Here is a 19,381-nt window from a genome sequence, read left to right as displayed (position 1 = left end):
GGTGAATTCTATCTTTTTTGTCCGCTCGATTCAGGTTAACTTTATCACGTTGTGAGGTAAGTTTCAATTCGGTGAGGTGAAAGTTAGCTTTTTGGAATTCACAAGAATTTACCTTTTTATCTCGGTAAATTTTACCTTTTGATTATTTTCCGTGAGTATAAATCAATAGCATTATTCATGCGCTACAAAATGTTTAAGAAGTTTTAAACTTACCTGTTTCCCAGGCGAAATAAATTAATTTAAATATCGTACAGTGGCGAAGTGGAACCTATTGAATTTTCTATGTGTGAATAAACAGGTTTCAAAACTAATATGTCTTTGAATGGAAACTTGAGGCCTGAAATTGATTCTGTGCCCAACACGAGGCACAATCGTTTTTTGGACCTTCGAACTGTATGCAGTGATCGAACAATCGATTCCATTCAATTAAAACGCAATACGCTCATAAATTAATGTGCGGCATATTTTTCTCATACTTGAGTAAAATTCGGCAAAATATTTTAGAATATAAACAAACTCATGAAAAAAATTAGAAAAATATCTATATTATTCCGACAGTAAATCAATTTCTACCTTTTTATTTTTCAAAATTCTATGCCATGTCTAGTGGAACACTTTCTCTGTAAATCGGTCTTCTTATAATTTGTAGCCATATCCTGGCTAATAACCTTATTCCGAAGCTTACACAAAACGACACTCAACAAGCTGATGGAAATTTTGACCAAACAGTTCGAATGGAGACTATTCAGGGCGTAAGCGTCTCCGTTTATCGGATAGGATGGGTTGATTCACCTTCAGGCAGGTCCGGTCTAATAGAACAGCCACTTGACTGATTTTTCTCCGTTTGCGGCACCATCCCATTTACAATCAGGGAGCTCAGCATCAAAACGCGGCCGCTTGAGAAACGAAATAAATGGAAGTGATGAGATTCAAATCAACCGATAAACTTTTATTGTTATGGTTGGCATATCGATGACAGCAAAATATGCTTCTTTAAATTGATGCTGACTGGGCGACCGGTTGATTTGGTTGTGATGCCCCCTAAACATGAATCCGAGTCCCATCTTGTATTAATTTCGATCGTCTATGTATAGGACTCGGAACAGATTGTATCCGAAAGCTTTCCATATTTGAAGGACTCGTCGATAGAAGGACGCCTCGCTCATACATTTATGTAACATACATACAGAAATGCAGGATCGAATATGTTCATAAGAAATAATATTATGTACGGTTCAACGTTGTCTGACTCATGGCTTCTTTGCATTTTTTTCGGCTCTCGATTCCGCTACTTTCATCTTGATAAAACCGTCCAAAAAAGTTCACTTATTCCGACCTCATATCGTTTATGAACACACGATGTTTACATTCGAGTTTAGCAGACGGGAAATTCAAATAAGCAAACGCCGTGGGAGCTGTTGGTGGTTTCAGCGCAACTTTTTGTCCTTTTGTGACAGGAACCTGCAGCGATCTGAAGGAGGAGGGAGTTATTTGCAGAGGGCTTATGAATATGTTTTCTCGCAAGCTTTGTGTGGTATACAATAAAAATCTGAATGATAGCAAAATGATTACGGGCTCCAAGTCTTCTGAAAACATGATTTAGTACCCCGTAGCAAACTTTATTTAGAGTGAAAATCGGCTACTCGCTTGAGGTAGGAACTGTTTTAAATCACAACTTTAATGTATCTCAGATATATTTTTGGCATCTTGTTCAGTGTCGTTTTCGAAACGGAGTAGATCAGCGTTATCCTCTTGTGTATTTAAAGCAGTTAAAACTATGAAGCTTTCCATTAAAAAACTTCCCTTGTTCCTGATGCAGGCTGCATTTCAACACATATAAACTTTTTTTTCCAAAAAGCATTCGTTTTATCTATCCATCATGTCATTTTCAATCTTTTATTCTTGTTCTTGTTATTCTTGTTCTAGAAATATTCGTAAATATCGTTTTGCTCCAAAAAAACGTATAAAATAATTGTTGCTTTTTTAATTTTGTAAGGGGGAAGTGTTCCTAAATGAGCATATTGATAAATATGAGATTGCTGAATTTTCTGATCGTTTCCAACAATTCAAATTGCTGAAAAAATTTATCTGGAAAGTCAGCGGGTTGAAAACCAGAAAAATTTTGCTGGTTTCTAGCAAAAACAAATTTGTTTTTATTTCCAATTTTTTTAAAAATGTTTTATAGTTTTGCCAAAAAAGATCACCTATTTTATACATGATCCTATATACCGTCAAACAGACAACAATGATAACAAAATGATCATGACAAGTTTCTTAGATAGTTTTTTTTGTAAATTTTTGATTCTTAGAGAATATTAGAAAAATCCAGCGATAGATGTACAAATTTCTATATTTTTCGATGCCGTAAAAAACTTTATCCAGTATGAAGAAGTGGGAAGTTTACTGCTTTTGATGATTTATGTGTTATGAGTCACATAAAGCATCATATCATATCGCTCCGATTTCTATCTCGTATATGAATTACACGAGATTCAAATTCAGTTGTTCCAGAGTTTCCTTACGATACTCAGCTAAGTCTGATTTAAGGCTGACCATTTACAGTATCTATATCTATATCTCCCCAATTTTAAAAGAGGAGAAAGAGGTTTTAAAGTTTTATAAAATCAATGTGAAACATAAAATATCTCGAAGACTGTTCATGTTTTTTCATGAAATTTGGCACGTATGCAAATTTTTTCGAAATAAGATAATTCATTGAGTAAGAAGCGCCTATTAATGAAAACTCATTCTCTTCTTTTCATCTTTCAATCGTTCGGGTAATTCAAAGCTGTTTAGCTACAGTGATATTTTTCAAAAAAAAATTTATCAGCTTATAACATAGTATGAAAGAATTTGAGTGTTCGTTAATGTAATAAGCACAATAATAAAGGGGAACAAAATGTGCCATCTGATTATTTCAATTCTGGGGGGCTGTGGAACTGGGAAGTAATGTTCAACGTATTTTTTTTGATTTTTTTCTTACTGTACTGATTAACTTGAAATATTTCAATTTTAGGCTCTTCCGACTTCAAAGGTTGCCGAGTTGTGGCCTAGACTAAACTTTCCAGATCCAAATTGTCGTCTGTCGTTTTTGAGGTGGCGCCTTAATAGCATAATATCACCCAAAACTGAATCAGCCAGATTCTATCGGAAATGATTCCATACAATCCGTTTCTTATCACAGCTTATCTAAAAAATGTTTAAATGAATAATTAAAAAAAGCTCTCATAAGGCATTAAAATTTTCCTGCAACGATACTGCTCGATGATCGCCTTATACCCTTCCTTGAATCCTCCCCGACCGCCTCCGTAACAATCTTCTCAGCACGATCATAATCTGCGATCCTCATTAGAGACCCGGTCAATCTACTTGATAACATCACTCACAAAAACTTCGAACGTCGCAGTGCATTAGAAGTTCATTGTAAATAGTCAAATTCAAAACAAATACTGTGAACAGGATATTTTATACCAATGCTTGATTGCTGTGATTGCATTCTAAACATGCGAGTGCATACCCATTTTGAACATGAACTCGATCTTGCACACTACACTTGAGTTCAAATATGTTTCCAAATGAGAAAGTTCAACACGTAGGGGAAAAGTTCATATAACGCCCCATTTGGCTAATACGCGCCACCTTTGTTTTGAAGAATCTGAAACATTTGAAGCCTGCAAAATATTACCAATTTGTTCTAAATGCTGTGATTGGTCATGGCAAGTATGAATTTTTCCTTAAAATGCCCCTGTGTCGTGATAGTTTCACAATTTAGGTTTTTTGTCATTTTGATCTAAATTTTAAAACACTTTCAATAAGGTGTCACCAAGCAGAGAAAAACGAATAAGACAATATTTTCTGACACATCGATAGAGGAGAATCTAAACTATGATTTTATGCTAAAAAATCATACTGAACTCGCAAAGGTATGCTTTTTATGGGTATGTTCTATCACGGCCCATGCGCTCGTTATAACGCGCCAATCGTAGTAGGCTGAAAATAGCATGAATTTTTCAAAATGGCCAATTTTCATTGAAAATGAACAAAAAGTCTAAAACCATATTTTGAGCGTTAATTCAGCCCAAAAAATCTACTTTTCATTTTTTTCAAAATTTTGATTAGTCCATTTTGATTTTCTTTTCAGTCAAAGTGTCTGTAAGTATTGGTGTGTTTTCGGTCTTCGGCTGCTTTCGGGTGTGTTCGGCTGCTAGGCGCATATTAAATACACAGCGGCGCGTATTTGCAACACAGTTTTGTTCTGTGGCTTTGAATATGGTTTTTAAATATCAAGTTTTTGAAGCAACTATAGCAATTTGAGCAATAAAATATCATAGGCATTTGTAGAAAACACTTTTCTTCAACGATTGCACCCATTTTCAACACAATTTGTACGTGGAATACATAGAAAATCAGCAATTCGCTTAGGTGGCGCATAATAGGGCATGTTCCCCTACTATGATGGTAGAGTTCAAGTGTGTTTATAAACTCATCTACACATCGCACATGGGTTGCTTTTTGAAAACTGATTATGACATTACAAGTAGGTACCGTAAACTGGGGGAACTTTGATCAACATCAAATTTTTGCAGATAATTATCATTAACTAAGTAAAAAGTAAATATATCTGAAAACGGTTTTCTATGTTTGAAAGCCTATTAATTGAGTTAAAAATAAGCAACATTTAATTTTTATTTGAAGAGTTTTGATATTACTTAAAATGTAATTTTAAAATCTTAAAATATTTAGTTTTTCGAAGGCTCACAAACAAACAGCTCTCCTGATCAAATTAATGCAATTAGGAGCTAATGGGTTGTTTTATGTGAAAATGCACCTTTTTTTCTTTGTTTAGGTTTAGTTAATGTGTTATGTTTATGTTCATTTGGTGATAAGTCTTGGATATTGAAAAAAAACGGTGATTTTCTATGAGAAAGCCCGTATAGTAAAAATGGCTTAAACCCTATCAAATGGTTTTATTTGAAGAAAAAAAGAACATGGGAACAGTGCGAGGACCTAGGGAACTGCATAAAGGCAAAGTTTCATTTGTTTTTGAGGCAAAAAAAAAATTGAGAGATGTTTATAATTTTTACCCCTAGATGTATGCAGCAGCATTGTCCATCTTTTGTTGTTTTTGTTTTTGAAAAAAAAATGTTAGAAAATTCCGTTTAGTCCTAACAAAAATTACTATTATTAATGTTTATGCCTTCTGTGAAAAAATGTTGAGGTACTTAAAAACCATAGTGATCAATGTTACCCCGAAACTCGAAACCTGGTTTTGTAACAAACATTTAATTATAACCACCAATGTCGTTTGAATTTACTGCAATCAATTATCATGTTTTTTACTCCTCACCTCAGTAAGTGTTTTTAAACTTTTAGGTATTTCGAAAAAGTAACCCCTTCAAAAATATTCAAGAATAAATGAAAAAAGTGATCAAAGTTCCCCCAGTTTACGGTATATCAAAAACTTTAAATTTTCAAACGTTTTCATTTGATTTTTCATTCAAAACAAAGTTTGTTGCAACTTATCCCTTTTTCTTAGTAGCTTAAAAATAGGAGGTTTTAGTAAATTAAAAAATAACTGGAGAAACAAGTAATTTTTCTGATTACCTCAATTTGAGGTCCCATCAACCTTAAAACTCTTGATGTTCACGCGGTATGATAATCTGTGGTCATTAAGTTTTTAAATAGAAGCCATTGAAGTTGAAAAGATTTGCATGATGCTCCAGTTGGCGGTATCTCAGAAGTTTGAGCTGATATAAAAACAGATGAAATCAGAAAAAATCATATTCATATTCAAAATAAGCTTATAAATTCTTTGCATCTCGGAAAAATGTAAATTTTGTTGCCTCGTGTTATTTGTCTCTTCTAATTATTAAATTTAAGACTCGTTTTACAGTATATTATGAGCAGTTAGTTGAAATAAGATTTATTTTACCTCTTTTAATTCGTTGCTATCACACAAATTCACCGAACTTCGTGTGGCTTCAATGAACCCCTCAGTGCAATGATGTTTCAGGATGTTGAGAATCTGCATGCTGCAGGTTGTTTTATTAAGTTTGATCGCTAGAATCGGAAGAAATGGTGCCATTCTGGTCAAACAAACAGATAATTCAAAACCTGATATAATTAAAACTAAACTCGAAATGAATCGTTATATGAGCATGCATGTCACTCAGCAAGGAAATAACACATTTACGATTCCAAATGAAAGTCCTTCACCCAAACGAAAAAGGAACAATGCTGATCCACGATCAAAATAAGATCTTAAATTTACAACTGTTTAATAACTTTTATATATTTTATTCAATGGATAGTCTAATTAATAGATACCACGAAAATGTAGAAGATTTTAATTTAAGTAGTTTTAATAATGATCCAAGATCCTTTAGAATTTAGAATTGCAATGGAATGTACGTAGTATGAATAACTTAGATAAATTTGATTGCATATTACAGACTATTGATCATTTTAATGTTTGTATCGATGTTATTGTTATTTGTGAAACTTGGCTTGGTAAAGATAACTGTTGTATTTACAACATTCCGGGATACACATCTATTTTCTCTTGCCGTGATCAACCATATGGAGGCCTAGCTATGTATATAAAAACAAATTTGAATTTTAAAACTACTGAAAATATAAATATTGATGGCTTTCACCGAATTAGTGTCGAAATTTGTACAAGTGGTCAAGTAATTTGTGTTCATGGCGTATACAGACCCCCTGCATTTTCGTTTAACAAGTTTTGTGATCAAATTGAATCTCTTCTAACGTCTGTTGCTGATAATCACTCCTGCTTTATTGTAGGTGATTCAAACGTTCCTGTGAATCTGGTTAATCTAAATACCGTAGCAAAATATAGATCTATCTTAGAATCTTTTGGATACGCTTGTACAAACACCTTTCCTACTAGGCCAACAACTCGGAATATTCTAGATCACGTAATATCGAAGCAAATTGACTTAGATCGATTGAAAAATGATACAATCTTTTCTGATGTTAGTGACCATTTACAAATACTCACATCCTTCAATTTATTAGGTGATAAAAATGTAACAATTCTAAGAAAAGAGATAGTTGACAACTATAAACTAAACAGCTTATTTGTGAATTATTTAAACAGTATTCAACTTCCAGAAAGTGTTGATGAAGGCCTACAAGAAATCACATCAACTTACAATCGCTTTGTGAAAGTTTCTACTCGAACACTTAATAAAAGGGTAAAACTTAAAGGTAATTGCTGTCCGTGGATGACATTTGACCTTTGGACACTCATCAAAATAAAAGATAATTATTTAAAACGATCAAAAAAGCATCCTAATGATATCAATTTAAAAGAGATGTTAATTCATTTAAATAAAAAGTGAGTTCAAAAAAAACAAGAATGTAAAAGGCTCTATTACGAGCGCTTATTAAATAATTCTCCGCATTCTAAGCTTTGGAGAAACATAAATACGCTCTTAGGTAAATCTAAAAAGACTTCCTCAATCAACCTTTCAGATGAAAGAGGTGTTATAACCAATATTACACAGATTTGTGAGAAATTTAACAAACACTTTTCCACAATTGGAAAGAACCTTGCTAAAGAGATTCCAATAGACACTGAAAATGATCATTTGTCTCAAATCGCACAGGTAGAAAATACAATCTTCTTACGACCCGCTAATGTAAACGAGGTTCGATTAGTTATTTTTTCACTTAAAAATAAAAAGGGTCATGGACCAGATGGCTTCCCTGTTAATGTCCTAAAAAATAACCATGAAACATTCTCGTACATACTCACACAGTATTTTAACCAAATTTTAGAGTCAGGAGTTTTCCCGAACTGTCTAAAAATTGCGAAAGTTATCCTTGTTTTTAAGGCTGGCGATTCGCTTGACGTCAATAACTATCGTCCTATCTCGACCTTAAGCGTTTTTAGTAAAGTGTTCGAGAAGCTTCTTGTTAACAGAATTGTAGACTTTCTAAATCAGAACAATATACTCTATAAACTGCAATATGGATTTAGATCAGGTTCGAGCACTCAAATTGCCATCTCAGAATTAGTGGACTCTATCATATGTAAAATAGAGTCAAAAAATATTGTTGGGGCATTGTTTTTGGATCTCAAAAAAGCTTTCGACACTCTAAATCATGACATATTATTGTCCAAATTGCATAAATACGGTATAAGAGGAACAGCAAATAATATCCTTCGTAGCTACTTAGAAGATCGCAAGCAGTTTGTGGCTATTGAAAATACAAGAAGCGAATTAAGAAATATTGATATCGGTGTACCACAAGGGAGTAATATCGGGCCATTACTTTTCCTCTTATATGTAAATGATTTATGTAACCTTCAACTTAAAGGCACAGCACGTTTATTTGCCGATGATACAGCAATTTTTTATTCAGAAACTTCACCTGATATTATAATTCAGCACATAGAAGACGACCTAAAACTGCTTTCAAAATATTTCAATTCAAACCTACTTTCACTTAATTATACAAAAACCAAATACATGTTGTTTCGTTCTTCACATAAAAAACTGCCTCGTACTAATGACCCAACTATGAATGGTAATACGATTGAGAGAGTTAGTTGTTTCAAATACTTAGGAATTTACTTAGATGAAACTCTTTCATGGAATCGTCAAATTGAACACCTGGAAAAAAAATTACTCCTCTTTGCGGTGTTCTTTGGAAACTGAGAAATTTTGTTCCACAACATGTTCTCTTTAAATTTTATTTTGCGTTTATTCACTCTCATTTGAACTACCTTATTATGATATGGGGAAGAGCCTCTTTGTCCCACCTACAGAAACTTCAAACGCTCCAGAATAGATGCTTGAAAAACATCTTAAAGCTCCCTTTGTTATTCCCTACCCTTCAGCTATACTCTTTAAGAACGCATAACGTTCTTCCAATATCTGAACTCTGTGATTTGCAAACTGTTATATATGTCTATGATAATCTACACTCAATTGAAAAAATTCAAAACCTCCATTTTACTACGGGGTTGCGAACTCATAACACTCGCCAGTCAGATTTCTTGCAACGAAGCCGATCAACAACATCATTAGGGCAAAAAAGAATTTCGTTTATTGGACCTACTAAATACAACACCTTACCAACTGAAATTAAAAATATAACCAATCGTTTCATGTTCAAAACCAAAGTGATACAGCTTTTGAAAGAAAAATTGAACCATTAAAACAGTCGATCATCAACCAGTCTTTGTTTTGTTTACTTTTTGTTCATTTGTAGCGTTATTTTCTAATAGTATTTTTCTTTAAAAATTTTTTGTAGTTTGTAATTTTATTATATTAAATTATTGAACATAACTTGATAAAATAAACAAAAAATAAATAGTGTAATAGTAAATATAGTATAATGAATCTCTTCAAAGGAAATTATTTTCCATTGAGATTCATATTGTAGTCAATTAAGTTAAATAATACATTTCCTCCCACGACATTCAAACATTTTTGTGTTCTCAGCATGATTAAAATTTGCTCGCGTTAACTTTTATTATCATTGCTGCCAGACATGCTGAGAACAGTAGCCTCCATTACCAGGGGGCTCAATTGAGCCTTTTGGTGTGGGGGAGTGTGGTGGGCCGCTACAAAAATTTAACTAAATTTAACTACTACTCCTATTAACACTTAACGTACCGGAGGCGGTCAAATGACGGTTTTTGAACTTTAAACGATGATTACGCCTTATATAATTGTTTTTTCGCAAATTTAACGACAGGACTATTTTTGTTTTTGAAATGCAAGTATTTTTGCGTTTTTAATTTTTTTTAAGTGTTACGGTTTTCGAATAACGTATGTGGTATACCTATTCATACCGCGAGCGGTCAAATGACGGCAAACACCGTTTTCGCTAAAACTCCCTTGTTTCTCAACCGATTTCTATCAAATTTAAAGTTTTGAATAGCTTATAACTCGACTCAAATATGTTTTTCAGACAATTTTCATCTACAATCAATAACTTTAAAGTTATTTACAGTACAAGAAAAATTTTATGAAAAAACATGCTTCAGGAAAAAGGTTGTCAATCAGTTATTAAGTGCTCGAAAAAAATTTCACTTAGTGCCTGAGAAAGCTGAATTTAGAAGCTATATGTTGCACATATGGAATTTTCTTTTTTAAATTTTCTAAGATCATGGCCACAAAAAATGTAAAAAAGTTGTGTAAAACCCGTACTTTTCAATCAATCGATCGCCAAAGCTGTTCCTGTTACAGTAGAAAATTTTGAAAAAGTGAATTGAAAAGTAGACGTAATTTGTCACATTTTGGCATCTTTAGATTTTTTGAAATACAAAGTACATAATTTATGACGACTTTTGAAAGGTAGCTGTTTTTCGAACTTTTTATCATTTTGGATTTTCTAAGACAATTCCTACACCTAAGCTCAGCTTTGCACTGGATTTTGAGTACGTTAACGTAAGGTTTAGGCAATAAAACTATATGCAAAAGAAAGCAAATTTCATACCAATTCTAGTGGTGTAACTGCATTGGCGGTGCAATGCTTGGCAAAAATATGATAAATAAAACAGTGAACTAGTTTCTGAATTTTGAGAAGTCAGCACAAATTCTTGCTTGGCAGACGGGCGCAGTGGGTGGTAATATCTCAAAGCTATTTTGCACACGAAGACGGGTGAAAGGAAACGAATAAACAAACGAGCAATCGCTCAAATATTCTGGTTTTACTTTCAGAAATATATTTATAATATTTTTGTCAAGCATCGCACCGCCAATGCAGTTACATCACTAGAACCGGTATGAAATTTGCTTTCTTTTGCATATAGTTTTATTGCCTAAACTATACGTTAACGTACTCAAAATCCAGTGCAAAGCTGAATTTAAGTGTAGGGATTGTCTCAGAAAATCCAGATTCATAAAAAGTTTGCAAAACAACTACCTTTGAAAAGCCGTCAAAAATTATGTATTTAGTATTTTAAAAATCTAAAGATGCCAAAATGTGACAAATTACGTCTACTTTTCAATTCACTTTTTCAAAATTTTCTGTAACAGGAACAGCTTTGGCGGTTGATTGATTTAATAGTACGGGTTTTACACAACTTTTTTACATTTTTTGTGGCCATGATCTTAGAAAATTTAAAAAAAAATTTTCCATATGTGCAACATATAGCTTCTAACTTCAGCTTTCTCAGGCACTAAGTGAAATTTTTTTCGAGCACTTAATAACTGATTTACAACCTTTGTTCTGAAGCAAGTTTTTTCATAAATTTTTTTTTGTACTGTAAATAACTTTGAAGTTATTGATTGTAGTTGAAAATTGTCTGAAAAACATATTTGAGTCGAGTTATAAGCTTTTCAAAACTTTAAATTTGGTAGAAATCGGTTGAGAAACAAGGGAGTTTTAGCGAAAACGGTGTTTGCCGTCATTTGACCGCTCGCGGTATGAATAGGTATATACAAAGTGTTGGTATGTTTAGTGTTAATTCAATCACTCTTCTCCTTCTTCTTTCTGGTCGAAGCGTGTAGATAGATAGCTCCTATAGAAGGGCCAGTGCATTTAAACATTTGTATTCGATGAACTTAATTATAATAAAATATAATAAATACAATTATATTAAAATTCATATGATAACTTGTGAGCATATTATCCAGGTAAATCGACTACAAGCTCTGCTGTTCCCTTAAATATCTTTAACTCTATGAACCGTAATTTAATAAGCTTAAACTTATTAAGAATATGACAGTTTTGCTACGCAAATATTAGTTAACTTGTTCGCAAGAAAAATGGCCTCAGACATCTCGACTAGCTCTGTGTGGGCTCACTTATGTCCTGAGCAGATTCGCATCAGAAAGCTCCATGCGATGTCCGTCCATGCATGCCACATTCTGATATGGTTGACATGTTATCTTGGTTGTGAATCTTGTTTCAAGCAAATTACCTCATTTGACAGCGTTATTTGGCCACTCTAATTAAATTTGATCGTAAGAGCTTTTCCAGGAAGGCATACAAAATGATAGCGCTCCTCCGATGTAAAGCTTTTGCATGGTCACTCGAGTTTTACTGTTTGAACAGCTGTGTAAACACCCGTGCGCTTAGATGAAAAAAGATTTTTTTCATTCATTTATATTAATTTTTCCTTCTTTTCCTTGCGTTGAATGCTCCTGCTTGAAATTCATTATATCGAGAGGCGGGAGTAACCCACATTTCAGCAACCAAGCTCAACCCGAACTCGATTGTGTGCTCAGCTAGCACGGCACGAATCTGAGCGGGCGCCGGGACGAAAAGGTTCCAGAAAAGGGTTCATATCTTACTATGCTCATCAGCACGGGCACAGACGAAATGGAAAATTAGAAACGTAATGGTGCTAGCATATGGGGGAGTGTTATTCAAATTTGATTCTATCAGCTTGCTGAAAGTGAAGCTTTCCCATTTCCAGTTGCTTGAACGAAACAACATAGGTTTAAGCTTGAGCGTTGATTAGTCTCTCTGAGCTTCACGTTGCGGCATCTGTGGTCTTCAAAATCCTTGCTGAGGGGATTCGGATGTGTAGGTAACGTTAGTCTTTCGAACATTTTGTAACAAAGAAATCTTTAAAATATGTTGACTGCTGTACTGAAGTTTTACTTTGTTGAAAAAAAAAGAGCAAATGGGATAATTATGTACACAATTGACAGTATTCAGTACAAACAGCTAAAACAAGTTTTTTTTTCAAAGCACAAATTCTGAAAAGTAATAAAAAAATGAATGACTGGATTCTTATTTATTTAAGATTTTTATTTTCCTATTTTTAAGATGCACGTTGTATGTATGTATGTATGTATGGTTCCCCCATCGGTAGCAAGGTCCAGCCTATGTCTGTGTGGCTTGGACTTCGAATTGTTTCTCAGGCTTCCACGGCCGATGGTTCGTCGAGGGAAAGCATCCAAACTTCAGAGACCTACAATGATTGGCAATCCACTCCGCTTGCAATAGTTTCTTCAGATTAACCCCAGATGCATTTCCTCTGAAATTTATAATTATTTACACAATGAAACACATATTACCTGTCCGCAACGTATAGGATTCAAACCCAAAAGTTTTTCTTGCTGTTACCGGGAATCGAACCCAGTATGCCTAGGTTACCAGACTCGCGGCAGCCTATCCACTAGACCACATTAGCGCTTTAATTTTAAGATGCACCTTGTGGTAATAAAATGTCGGTTCATAATTACCCCGTACACTTGCAAGGGGTAATTATGAACACTGTTACGATTCTTTTTAGGTGTTAAATAACTTTGATTAATTTTCTAATTGAAATAACATTGTTGCCTATTAAAATTGATTGTTGAGAAGTTCTAGGTTAATTCCAGTTTGACATATGTGGCAAGCATGTTTTCATATAATCACAGATCCACAGTTATAACAAAGTTTTAAATTAATGTATATATTTTTATAACTTTTAACGATTTGAATGGTTTTCGTAGTTTTACTGTAACAAGTTGATAATCAAAAATCATTGCTTAGAAAAGAAGTGGCGTAAATAGGGTGAATAGGGACACGGAGATGCACAATTGGGGAAATTGTGCTTTATTATTATAAAACCAACAAATAATTTCTTTTTCGTTTTAGAACCAATCAATCATTTTTTTCGTTTTAAAATCAATCAATTTACTTTACGATTTAGAACCAATCAAAGATTAGAGGGAAATGACAGGTATTGAAAATGAGCGAGGATAGAAACATATCTAACCCTTCGTTTCATAAAGTAACAAATTTGCAACAATTAATGTATAGAAAAATGGAATAATCGTATTTTATTTTAATTTTTTTTTCTTGAAACATCGTGGACATTTTTAATTGAAAAAAATTCAGTAGAACAGTTTTTGAGTTATTCTCCATATATAAAATTTTGGAAAAATAAAAAAAGTAATTAATTTATTATAGTTATATTATTCTTTTTTTAGGAAGAGAGAAATTACCGTGAATTTGTTTTTTAAAGTTATTTTGCGGCTTTATCGGTGAGGGTTTAAGAGTTGAGTTGAAATGAAAGACGGATAGAAGATCAGAAGAAAATTCTTAAGGTCAAAGAATTTAGTATGTGGTCAAGCTTCTGTTTCAAATGCTCTTCACTCTTTTCACTACCTTAGGGGCCGTTCAAATATTACGTAACGCAATTTTCGATAGCTCTCAACCCCCCCACCCCCTACGTAACACATTCAACTCATATTTTCTATCCTAAATTCACAAAGCGTAACAAACTCTTACACCCCCTACCCCCCTAAACGCGTTACGTAATATTTTAATGGCCCCTTAGAATTTTTCTTCTGATCATCTATCCGTCTTTTATTTCAACTCTTTAACCATCACCGATAATTCCATAAAATAATTTGAAAAATGATAATTGTACGGAGATTTTATTACCTTATTACCGTATTGAATAAATTTGCTATCGATCGTCTGAACTTCACTTTTGCGTATGATCATTTTTAGATGACATTTTTAGAGAAAATTTCGTTTCATCGACAACTTTAGACTCGTTGGTAACATTATCATATTTAATTCAATGTGATGCCAATAGAATTTATTGTTTATCAATGCTAAAAGACATACCCCTGTCAAACAGCTAATAACTTTTTTGCCTTATAAGATTCAAAGTAAAAGTCTTCGACAAAATTGTTCTGCGGAAAATTTCTTTAGGAGAATATATAAATTTGCACAAAAACCATAAGCAGGCTCGGTTCCTCAGAAGAAACAAAAATGATGTTGATTTTTCAGTGCAAAGTTTTCAGCTTTCCCATACAAACCTGAAAGTCTAAATTTACTCATCTAAACGTTACTAAAAATCCTGCAATAAAATGTGGATAAGTTTTGAACCGAAACGAAGCTTTCTAGACCCCAGGGTTTGAGAAATTTAAAAATGACCCCAAATCGACTCAGTCCACTGTCCACTGCAATGAGTTCGATTTTCACTATATATGTTTTAAGATAAATTATCCAATCAGATGAAAAACCCATAAAATGTTTTTCTTGTTTTGCTTGAATGTAGTGGTCATGAATGATTTGGCTTGGGAGCTCGAGTCTTTATGCCAGTAGTGCTTTTCCAATCATATCGCTTTCCTTCCAGTGCAAGAGATTTGCCTAGCATGCATTGGATTTTTTATACCTTTTCCATGGGTGTAGAGAATCTCTATTACCTAGGACATAAGATTTCTTAAGATTTACCTGTCCAAGGCTATCGGAAATTTTTCATATTATATGACATCCTACACAATTGAATATTTCAAATTTTGCGAATCTTCGAGTTGATTTCATGACATTTGCCGTGTTTGACTGTGTATAGTGTGTAGATTTTCCCCTAATTAAGGTGCCAAAATCAGGTTGGTTTTACACTACAAGGCTCGTATGCATTAATGTTATCTAACATGAACTCAACGTAAAGAACGTTTGCTAAAGGTGTAGGACTTTCTTCCGAATCTACTCTAATTTTCTTTTATTCTACTATACCACATCTAACACAGTGGTAGCATATGAAAACTTATGAAATATGCGGAACAACCTCTGCAAAAACGTAAAGATTGAATGAAAATTTGCTGTACTTACATCCATGTCGGCACACCTTGCCCATAATTATGCCCGTAGCCAAAGTCAGCACAAGTAAGTGTTACCACAAGAACGAGAATAATCCACAGATTCGGTTGCGTGTTTTTGGAGGCCATTTTCGAATGATTTACTTTGATTGCCGGTTTTCACTTTTCTTGGCGTTCAACACTCTTAAAACTGTAACAAAGAAATTATCCACGTAGAGGTGTTATGCCGCTGAACATTTATGGAAACATTATTATTATAATTTGGAATGTACTCTCAGTGTTTCACTCTTGCACTGTTTCGCAACCATTCTTAAAACGTGCACATGGAGTTGATTGAAATGTGGATAATTTCTTTCAATTCATTATTTCGTGATCTTATTCTTTATCCCGGCAAATCCCGCACTGATCATTAAAAGCACTTAGCCAAGACGGTGGAATTAATAGGATCAGTAGAAAAAAGCATTGCAAGCGAACCGAAAGGAAACTTTGCTTTGCATTGGAGGTCGTACTTTAAGCAGACAAAATACGGCTGTGGCACTCGTATCTTGGCGATCTTTCATTTAAGCGCGAGGCGTAAAGAGGCAGTGTCTCGATGTAGTCGGTTCAGACATCGCGGCGAACGGGATACAACCTAAAAGCCCTCCGCCTGATGCATGAGACCAGATGTTGCAGGCTGCATCACAAACCAAAAGCACACCTTCCGGAGACGATGAATGTGGCAAACTTGGGATATTACTATGCTCTCGCACTCCAGTCGGTGTCAAGATTCATGGGTTCAACGGTATTCCCTCGCACAATTACTAGCGACGCTTTATACCCCGTAATTAATTGTATGCATTTTGCTTAATTCGATTTATTCATTTTGCACACGTTCTTAAGTGACTTTTCACATCACACACTCCTTGTTTTCTTCCTTCAACGTTTCTTCTGACACACGCTTGTGGGACTTCACGAACCAGTTCCAATGAATCGGCATCACATTTCCCCAGATGCAGTTTTGGCAAAAAATTGTCGGGATCAATGAAGTCAACACTATAATGCTTTGGACAACATAAGGCAGAAGCGGCGGCGTCGGCGGCTTCAACAAAGGTGGCCAATAGCGGCGGCTACAACGTTTCGATTGATTTCGGCAACGATTCTATTCATCAGTTGGAAAAGGCGCGCGCGAATTGATAGCCGATGATGCTCCACTTCCATTCACAGCATGTGCACTGTAAACTCTATTCATTTGGATTCACCCCTTAGCTACTAGCGCTTCGATTCGGTTAAACATATTCTCTTATACACTGTTCTCCTTCTGTTAAACTTTTATAGCGCTTCAAATCAACATGTTATTATTTTGATTTGATTCCTTCATTTTTCATTCGCTTTTGCACGGCACTCGCTTTGATTTCTCAACATTCAAATAAAATGCCGAACGCAGGAGGAAGAAGACGAGATAATGCTTCCTCTCTCTCTATCTTTTAATTCCTACTACTTGCGTTCACTTTTCGGTTTGTACATTCATCAATACGACTGGCGGCGGCAACTTTGGAGGCTGGCCAGGTATCAGGCCTTTGGCGGGCTGTGTGAACCGACCCAAAAGAGGTACCACAAAGCACAAATCACCGATCAAAGCGTGACACACACTAGGGAAGGGAGCAGCAAGAATCAACCTTGGTCATTTCAACTCAAAACACAACCGCTTTTTCCAAACGACGGAACTGGAATTCGACAGCCTCTACACTCGACAAACCTCAACTGTTAACTGAAAGCAAAGTCTCAAGCGGTAGCTGATGCCGCTCGGATCTTGCTGTGAGGTGCCTGATGAAAACATAATTCATCCCCACCACCGAAATATGCTTCCCTATGCTTTCTCTTGATGTTAGGAGAAAAAGTTAGAGTTCTACGCCGGGAGAGCAAATCCTGCGAGGACATCCAAAATTTGAACGAATCAATAATCTTCTGAACAGGTGTTGACATTTATCACAGAAAGCTGCTTTTCATGTTGTTTTGTAAGAGAAGAACCAATGCGACCAACTTTTTGTGATATATTGTGGAATAAAATCCAATTTATTATTTGTCTGATCACGACATACTGTCACCATCGATGGGAATACCAGTTGTAGTCGAAAGCAAGACATTATTTCAGTTTGGGATGGTGTTTCTGATGAATCCCACCACTTAACTGGATTTCAACTTCCAAATAATATCGGGGCGTTAAGATCCGCTAACCAAGAACATTCAGTCGATGTATCATAAGATAACCACGGTCGTATATAGAGTGTTCTAGGGAAGAATGCCACATTGTGGTAAATTCCTGGCAAAAAAAATATAAAATTAAAAAAATACTAATATTAAGCTTTGCTTAGCTTAGCTTGATTGACTACTCACATCCACCTTGAATCATTGAACCCGAAATGCTCCTTAAGATATCTGTATGAAGAATTTATAAGTATTCTAGTATACTCTGTAATTGATTTCTTAATTTGGTTAAAATACAAGTCAATACATTTCGGATTCCAAGTTCGCAGGCGTGGCTCAGTAGAACAAGTTCCATTGCCAATGGTTGCTACTCCGTAATTGACCGAGGCCATCAATTTTGCTCAGAGGTCAAATGAACGGAACCTTTGATTAGCTACACATTCACAATGCACAAAACTGATACTCTCTGTTTAAACATCAATAACGGCGCCGGCCACGTCCTAGTAGTCAATTGATAGGATAGAAAAAATGAGAAAGGAATAAAAGAACAACTTTGTGCTTTAGGACCGAGGTCACCTCTGCATCCTTGCAAAAAAAATTTGTATGGAATGTGGGGGAAAGGAAATAATATGGAATCACTTTTGACTGGTGTTATGCTGATAGCTTTTTCACCTGAAATATAATTTATATTTGTTAAAACTTTTAAACCAGGAAAAAAAACATTTTTGAAAGGTGATAATGACTCAAACACATTAGAAGTCAATCTATCAACACTGACCATACTGACTGGACACTCGATTTCGTTTTCTGGATAATTTTTCCAGAAAAAAAAAACAAAAAAAAAAAAATTTCCAACAGAACGCAATGTCGATTCCAGAGTGCGCATCGATCGATTTGAAGAAATGCTATCCCAGTTAGAAAATGCCACCCAACTTTAAAAATAAAACACGCAATTTCTACGATAAAATCGGGCTAAACAGGACCATTTTTCCTACAGGGCATTTTTTGTCAAATTTTTCAGGTTCGCCACCTACCGTCGGTATTGCGATCCTGCAAAAGCTGACAACAAAAAATTAGACAGAAAATGGTTGAATGTTTGTTCTAAGAGTCAAGTCAGTGTGGTCAGTGCTATCAAGTTGATTTCCATTTTCATATCTCTAATAGTTGTTGTTCAATTATATGAAAATTTCGAAATGATATTCAAACTGGTGTTCTAAATCATATTTTTGTAGGAATTTAAAAACCAATAAAAATGTAACAGTTTAAATATTTTGGAGAAAAATTCCGAAAAAGATTGTAATTACTAAAATGTTGAATAGAACCATATTGAAGAAAACAAGTCCAAATAGAACGTTTTACCACTTTTTTCAAGAGGAATGGAGAGAATATGATCACATATAAAAACATTAAATTTTATTATTATTATTTTAAACAATTTCAATTGAAAAATTCAGGTAACGACTATCCACATTTGATCAGAAACATTAAAATTTGACGTGTTCCCTGTTTATTATTTAATCATGATATAAATGAGTAACGATGAGTCTTCAAAATTTTGAACATTTGAATAAAGAAAAATTGAAGAGAAATGTCAAAAGAAATTATTTAATAAGTCAATCCATGTTTTAAACATTAAAAAGAACCAATTTCGTTGAAAATATGAT

At 34.4% G+C, this 19,381-nt stretch overlaps 1 protein-coding gene across 1 annotated transcript in view; it reads right to left on the bottom strand.

The window, feature by feature from the left end:
- LOC129742483 (protein Wnt-5-like) overlaps window positions 1-17,263 on the bottom strand; it is a 53,667-nt gene extending 36,404 nt beyond the window's left edge. Inside the window, exon 1 of the mRNA XM_055734384.1 lies at window positions 15,547-17,263. Coding sequence (XP_055590359.1) covers window positions 15,547-15,662 — 116 coding nt within the window. The 5' untranslated portion in view covers window positions 15,663-17,263. The remainder of the gene's footprint in view (window positions 1-15,546) is intronic.
- Window positions 17,264-19,381: the final 2,118 nt, after the last annotated feature.

Source organism: Uranotaenia lowii, chromosome 2 (genome assembly GCF_029784155.1).
Source record: "Uranotaenia lowii strain MFRU-FL chromosome 2, ASM2978415v1, whole genome shotgun sequence".
In the NCBI taxonomy this organism is placed as follows: Eukaryota; Metazoa; Arthropoda; class Insecta; order Diptera; family Culicidae; genus Uranotaenia; species Uranotaenia lowii.
Note: the sequence above shows the minus strand (reverse complement) of the source record. Positions and strands in the feature narration are given on the sequence as shown.